At 47.8% G+C, this 7,780-nt stretch overlaps 1 protein-coding gene across 1 annotated transcript; it reads right to left on the bottom strand.

Annotated features, from left to right (window-relative positions):
* Positions 1–366: 366 nt before the first annotated feature.
* Positions 367–7,649, bottom strand: UBE2J2 (ubiquitin conjugating enzyme E2 J2). The gene is made up of 7 exons (XM_033079839.1): positions 7,548–7,649; positions 6,703–6,833; positions 5,303–5,343; positions 4,450–4,552; positions 2,927–3,065; positions 1,587–1,667; positions 367–872 (listed from the first exon to the last, which is right to left on the bottom strand). Exons 2-7 carry the CDS (start codon positions 6,831–6,833, stop codon positions 552–554), a joined length of 816 nt encoding a protein of 271 aa, XP_032935730.1. The 5' UTR covers positions 7,548–7,649; the 3' UTR covers positions 367–551.
* Positions 7,650–7,780: the final 131 nt, after the last annotated feature.

The following is a 7,780-nucleotide window of genomic DNA, read 5'->3' as shown; positions in this document are numbered from 1 at the left end:
AAATTTTTTCCACCCAAATTCCCCACTCATCCAGAATTGAAAACTCAACAGAATAAAAATTTACTGAACACTTTCCATTGTCAAACCACAGATGGAGCCCAACTCTACAGATCAGAATCTGCCCAACAAGGCTTTGACTTCTCAACCCAAAATGTCAGGAAGGGCAAAAACCCCAAATTCCCCACTCATCCAGAACTGGAAACTCAATGGAGTAAAATTTTGACGACTTTTCCGAATTTTAAATCGCAGATGGAACAGAACTCTACAAATCAAAGTGGGTTACCAAAAATACTTCGGGTTCACAACCCAAAATCCCAACACAACCCAGGAAGGGCCAAAACCCCAAATTCCCCCACTCATCCAGAATTGAAAACTCAACAGAATAAAAATTTACTGAACATTTTCCATTGTCAAACCACAGATGGAGCCCAACTCTACAAACCAGAATCTTCCAAACCAGGTTTTGATTTCTGAGCCCAAACCCCCCAAAGTGCCCCTCCCCAGAGCCCCCAGCCCCAGTGGGGTTTGGGATTTGGGGTTTGGGGTGCCCCTCACTCCTGGGCTATGCTCCTCAGCACGTACTTCACTGTGTAGGCGAAGGCGGCGAAGCCCACGATGACAAACAAGTTCGCCAGGGCTCCCCCCAAGAGTCCGTGGTGCCTGTGGGGCTGGGCCAGCCCCCCTGGGTGTCCCAGCCCCCCTGGGTGCCCCAGCCCCCCTGGGTGCTGGCCCAGCCCCCCTGGGTGCCCGTTCAGCAGGGGGTGCCCGTTGTGCCCCAAGTGCGCGTCCCCGTCCGGAACCACGTCGGGCAGGGGCAGCGAGGGAGGTCTGGAGCTCAGCTCCTCCTGGGCCTTCTGCTTCTGCTTCATTTCCTGGGGGAAAGAGGAGAAAATGGAATGGGAAAGTGGAATTTGGGGTGGTTTTGGTTTGGTTTCTGTAGAGGGAAAGAGAAAATTGGGGTGGTTTGGGTGGTTTGGTTTCATTTCCTACACGGGAAAGATAAAACGGAATGGGAAAGTGGAATTTGGGGTGATTTTGGGAGGTTTTGAAGGGTTTTCTGGAGAGGGAAAGAGAAAATTGGGGTGGTTTTGTTTCATTTCCTACATGGGAAAGAGAAAACTGGGATGGGAAAGTGGAATTTGGGGTGATTTGGGGTGTTTTTGTTTGCAGAGGCAAAAAGAAAATTGATTGGAAAACTGGGATGATTTGGCTGTTTTTGTTTGGTTTCCTGCACAAGGAAGAGAAAATTGGGGGGATTTGGGGGCTTTTTATTGATTTCCTGAAAAAGGGGAGAAAATTCTGAGAGAATTCCAAGTTGAGAAGGGAAAAATCTAAACCAGAATTCCTTTAGGAACAGGAATTCGAGCTGGAATCCCACACAGCTCATGGAGAAGTAAAAAACTGGGGAAAAAATTTCCTCACTCTCCTGCAGTCTTTACTCTGTGTGAAAGAATTAAAACCTTTTCAAAATTTTCAAAATTAGATCAACTCCAGTCTGGGAAAATCCTGAACAGGACAAGCTGAATAAGGTCAGAAAAGGGAATTTTTGCAGGAATAATGAATAAAAAAAATGAATATTTCCTTACCTCCACCACTTCAGGGAAGAGCTCACAGAAGACTTTATCTTTTAAATTAAATGCTAAGCTCTGTGCAGCCAGCTGCCTTTTCTGGAGAGAAAAAAAAAAAGAAAAAATCAGATTTCTCAGCCATTTAATGAAAATTCAATTAATTTATTTCAATTCTATGCCTGATTTCCCACAAGAAGGGTGCAAACCACACCCAAGTGGTTCAAACATCAAATTTGTGAGGATTGTTGGCTAAAATTGATGTTTACAGGCATAAATTTTGTTCTTTTTTGTTTGTGTGGGATCAGGGTGAAGGAAAAAGGGCAGGAAAAAGGAACCAAATCCCAGCCAGGCTTTATCCCTGGAATATCTCAAATTCCCAAAGTTCCCCAAAATCCCAAAGTTTCCCAAATTCCCAAAGCTTCCCAAGTGTTTGTAACCCTTCCAACACCAAATATGGAAGCATTATTCACTAAAATTGATGTTTTGCTGATTCTGTGGGATCAGAATGAAGGAAAAAGGGGTTGGAAAAAGGAACCAAACCCCAGGCATGCTCCATCCCTGAATTCCCTGCACTCCCCTGGATCCCAGTGCACTCTCCTGTATTCCCTGCACTCCTCTGCCTTTCCCTGGATCCCCTCCATTGCATCCCCCTGAATTTCTCTGAATTCCCCTGCATCCCTCTGGATCTCCCTGCACTCCTCTGAATTCCCCTGAATTCCCCTTAGTTCCCCAGCCCCTGAATTCCCCTGTATCCCCCTGCACTCCCAGCCCCTGGATCCCTCTAAATCCCTCTGCACTCCCCTGCACTCTCCTGGATCTCCTGGATTCCCTGCACTCCCCTGCATCCCCCTGCACTCCTCTGGATCCCCCTGCACTCCTCTGGATCCCCCTGCACTCCCCTGGATCCCTCTGGATCCCCCTGGATCCCCCTTGCAACCCCCTGTATCCCTCTGGATCCCCTGCACTCCCAGCCCCTGCATCCCTCTGCACTCCCCTGGATCCCTCTGCACCCCCAGGCCCTGGATCTCTCTGGATCCCTCTGGATCCCCCTGCACTCCCCTGGATCTCTCTGGATCCCCCTGCACTCCCCTGGATCCCCCTGCACTCCCCTGGATCTCTCTGGATCCCCCTGCACTCCTCTGGATCTCTCTGGATCCCCTGCACTCCCCTGGATCTCTCTGGATCCCCTGCACTCCCAGCCCCTGCATCCCTCTGCACTCCCCTGAATTCCCCTGGATCCCTCTGCACCCCCAGGCCCTGGATCCCTCTGGATCCCCCTGCACTCCTCTGGATTCCCCTGCACTCCCCTGGATCCCTCAGGCACCCCCTGCACTCCCCTGGATCCCTCCTGCACTCACGGTGAACTCGGAGGTCTCGATGCTGCCCAGGGTCGGCCCTTTCTCCACCATGAAGCTCAGCAGCCCCGTCAGGATGGTGGAGACCGACCAGGCCGGGTTCCAGGTGTCGGGGTGGAAATCCGTGATGGACAGACACAGCCTGGGGAAAAAAGGGAAAAAAGGGAACAACAAAGCCAGAGATCCAGGTGTCAGGGTGGAAATCCGTGATGGACACAGCCTGGGCAAAAGAAAGGAACAAAAGGGAAAAACAAACCCAGAACAGGGAAGTGGGATGGAAATCTGTGGTGGACAGACACAGATTGGGCAAAAAAAATGGAATAAAAGGGAAAAAAGGGAACAACAAGCCCAGAACAGGGAATTGGGATGGAAATCTGAGATGGACAGACACAGCCTGAGCAAAAAAAAAGGAAAAATTGGAAAAAATGGGGGAAAAATGGGGAAAAAAAATGGGAAAAAAATGGGAAAAAAACCAAGCCAGAGTTCCAGGTGTCTGGGTGTGATGGACAGATACAGCCTGGGCAAAAGCAGGGGAAAAAGGGAAAAACAAACCCAAAACAGGGAATTGGGATGGAAATCTGTGATGGATAGACACAACCTGGGAAAAAAAAAACAGGGAAAAAAGGGAAAAAAGGGAACAACAAACCCAGAACAGGGAATTGGGGTGGAAATCCATGATGGACAGACACAGCCTGGTGGAAAAAAGGGAAAAACAGGAAAAACAAACCCAAAACTGGGAATTGGGATGGAAATCTGTCATGGACAGACACAGCCTAGGCCAAAAGAAATGGAGACCAGGGAAAAAAGGGAAAAACAAATCCAGAGATCTAATGTGTCAGGGTGGAAATTTGTCATGGACAGACACAGCCTGGGCAAAAAAAATGGAAAAAAAGGGAAAAACAAACCCAGAACAGGGAAGTGGGATGGAAATCCATGATGGACAGATACAGCCTGGGCAAAAAAAAATTGAAAACAGGGAAAAAAGGGAAAAACAAAGCCAGAGTTCCAGGTGTCAGGGTGGAAATCTGTCATGGACAGACACAGATTGGGCAAAAAAAATGGAATAAAAGGGAAAAAAGGGAAAAACAAGCCCAGAACAGGGAATTGGGATGGAAATCCCTGATGGACAGACACAGCCTGAGCAAAAAAAAAGGAAAAATTGGAAAAAATGGGGGAAAAATGGGGAAAAAAAATGGGAAAAAATGGGAAAAAAAATGGGAAAAAAATGGGAAAAAAATGGGAAAAAAATGGGAAAAAAATGGGAAAAAAATGGGAAAAAAATGGGAAAAAAATGGGAAAAAAATGGGAAAAAAATGGGAAAAAAATGGGAAAAAATGGGAAAAAATGGGAAAAAAATGGGAAAAAAATGGGAAAAAAATGGGAAAAAAACGGGAAAAAAACGGGAAAAAAACCAACCCAGAGTTCCAGGTGTCAGGGTGTGATGGACAGACTCAGTCTGGGCAAAAGCAGGGAAACAACAAGGCCAGGACAGGGATTTGGGATGGGGGGTGCTGGGTAATCCTCACCTTGTGTTGCATTTGAATCTTCCATTGGGTGTGATCATATAAATACTGGGAGGTTTGAAAGGGAATTCTCGAGGGAATATTAATTTTCCGTGGTAATATCCACCTGCAAAGCAGCCCAGAAAGGGTGGAATTAATTCTATTTAATATATTAAATTGGGCTTAATAAGTATAATAATAAATAAAGATGTTTATAAATATGTATAATATAAACTGTGTAATATATTGTAACATGTATAATAATGTAAGTTGTATAAATATATATATATAATAAATATAAATTTATATTTAGTAAAAATAAATTCCCACTCCAGTTCCCATCCTCTATTCCCCACCCTTTTTCCTTCTCCTAAACTACCCAAAAAATGGGTTAAATAAACTGTATTAATATTAAATAAATGTTTTAAATTATGTTTAATAAACAATTCCCATCCCCAATTCTCCTCCTTTCCTCCTCCAATAACAAAAAATTGACTGAATAAATAATAATTAATAAATAATTCCCACCCCAATTCACCTAATCCATCCGAAAATGGGTTAAATAAATTATATAAAAGATATTAAATACATATATTGAATTATATTCTATTTCCCTGCTTTATTTCTCCTGAACTACCCAAAAAGAGATTAAATAAATCTCAGTTCACTGAGAACATTTCTGCTGTAAAAATGGCAATTTCTGAAATTATCTTTGTCACAAATTAAAGAACATTTGCTGTAAAGCATTAAAAATATTAATAAGAATTTTTGCTTTCAATTTAACCTAAATATATTTTATTAAAGCTGTTGAGAAGAGCAAAATTTCCTATTTCTTGCTGTCCTTCCCAGTTTTTGGAGTTGGAATTCCTGAATTTACCTTCATAGGGGGTCAGCTCTGGCCCTCGCACCACGTAGTGCCTGCAGGGAGGGAATGGGGCCACAAAAATCACAAAAATCCCCAAAATCCCCAAAAAAAGCAGGATTGATCTCAGCCAAGGCTCCCTCCCCACATCCAGAGTGCTGGGCTGAGAGCCTGGGAAATCCTGCTCTGCCAGGGGGAATGACAGCCCAGCCCAACTCCCACCCCAATTCCCAAATTCTGCACCCAGTTCCCAAATTCTGCACCCAATTCCCATTCCCATCCCAATTCCCACTCTGATTCCTACTCCAATTCCCATCCCAGTTCTCCATCCCCAGTTCTCCATTCCCAATTCCCATCCCATTTCTGTTCCCATTCCCAACTCCCCATTTCCAACTCTTCCCCTCCATTTCCCATTCCTACCTCAAATTCCCATTTCCCATCACCGTTCCTCTCCCCATTCCCCAATTCTCCATTCCCAATTCCCCATTTCCACCTGTTCATCTCCATTTCCCATCTCTGTTCCCATCCCCAATCCCCACCCCAGTTTTCCATTCCCATTCCCATCCCCAATCCCTAATTCTCACCCGTTTTCCATCCCCAATCCCAATTCCCACCCCAATTCCCATTTCTTACCCCTGTTCCCATCCCCAATCCCAATTCCCACCCCATTTCCCAGTTCCCATTCCCACCCCAATTCCCATTTCCCATCTCTGTTCCCATCCCAAACCCCCACTCATTTTCCATCCCCAACCCCAATTCCCACCCCAATTCCCATTTCCTATCCCTGTTCCCATCTCCAATCCCCACCCCAGTTTTCCATCCCCAATTCCCCATCCCCAAATTCCCAATCCCCACTTCCCATTTCCCCATTCCCATCCCCAATCCCCATTCCCATTTCCCCATTCCCATCCCCATTTCCCAGTTCCCACCCCAATTCCCATTTCCTATCCCTGTTCCCATCTCCAATCCCCACCCCAGTTTTCCATCCCCAATTCCCCATCCCCAAATTCCCAATCCCCACTTCCCATTTCCCCATTCCCATTTCCATCCCCAGTTCTCAATTCCCATCCCCAATTCCCCATTCCCATCCCCATTTCCCAATTCCCATCCCCATTTCCCCATTCCCATCCCCATTTCCCAGTTCCCACCCCCAATTCCCATCCCCAATTCCCATTCCCCATTCCCACCCCCAATTCCCCATTTCCACCCCCCATTCCCACTTCCCATTTCCCCATTCCCACTTCCCCATCCCCAGTTCCCCATTTCCATCCCCAATCCCCAGTTCCCATTTCCCCATTCCCATCCCCAATTCCCATTCCCACCCCCATCTCCCCATTCCCACCCCCCATTCCCACTTCCCCATCCCCATCTCCCCATTCCCATCCCCAATTCCCATCCCCATTTCCCCTCCCCACCATTCCAGGATGTTGGAGGGCAGGGGCTCAGCACAGATGTAAGGCACTGGATCCTTTTTGATCCTCAGGTAATCCTGCTTCAGCCTCTGCGTCGCTGTGGTCGGGGCTCTCTTATTGCTGCTGCTGCTCATCTAACCACAAAATCCTTAATTAATTACTGCTGTGATTGAAAAATTAATCTGTGTGAGGAAAAGGGGGAGAAAAATGAGGAGGGGTTAAAAGGGAGAGGAGGAAAAGGAGGGAAATGAGGGGAAAATGGGGCAGAAAAAGAGAAGATTGAGAGGGAGAAAAGAGGAAATGGAGAGAGGGAGAGAAAATGGGAAAGTGAGGGACTGAAAGGGAGAGGAGACAAGGAGAAAAAAAGAGAGAAAAGGAAAAGAAAAGGGGTAAAAAGGGGGAAAAGGGAAGAGGTAAAGAGGGAGGGAAGGACTGAAAGGAAAAGGGGAAAGAGGGAAAAGGAAGGGAGGGAATGAAAGGGAGAGGAGGGGAAAGAGGAACCAGAGAGAGACGGAAGAAAGGAAAGAGAAAGGGAGAGACTGAAAGGGAGAGACTGAAAGGGAGAGACTGAAAGGGAGAGGGAAAAGATGGAAAAGGAAGCAAGAGGGAAGGAGATGGAGAAACAGAGGGAGATGGGAAAGGGAGGAAGGGAGAAGGAGAAAGGAACAGAGGGGGGAGACAGGAAGGCAGCCCAAGGAAAGCAGGGACTAAAAGAGAGAGGGGAAATGTGGAAAACGGAGGGAGAGGTAGAAACAGAGGGAAATGGGAAAAGAAAATAAGGAGAAGGGCAGAGAGGAGGGGAGACAGCAAGGCACCCGCCCGTCCCTGCCGGCGCAGGCCCCGCTCACCTCTCCGCGGCCGCCAAGCCCCGGGCGGCCCCTCCTGCCCGCGGCCGAGGGAGGGAGGGAGGGAGGGAGGGAAGGAGGCAGGCGGGGAGCGGCGGCCGGGCCGCGATGGCGGCGGAGCGGGCGGGGCGGGCAGCGGCGGCCGCGGCTCCCTCACGGCTCCAGCCAAGATGGCGGCGCGGGGCGGCACTTCCGGGAAGGAGCGGCGGCGCTTCCGGGGCTCGCGCGGGTTCCAC

This window comes from Catharus ustulatus, chromosome 24 (assembly GCF_009819885.2).
Source record: "Catharus ustulatus isolate bCatUst1 chromosome 24, bCatUst1.pri.v2, whole genome shotgun sequence".
NCBI lineage: Eukaryota > Metazoa > Chordata > Aves > Passeriformes > Turdidae > Catharus > Catharus ustulatus.
The sequence above is the reverse complement of the archived record's forward strand: the minus strand, read 5'-3'. Positions and strand labels throughout refer to the sequence as shown.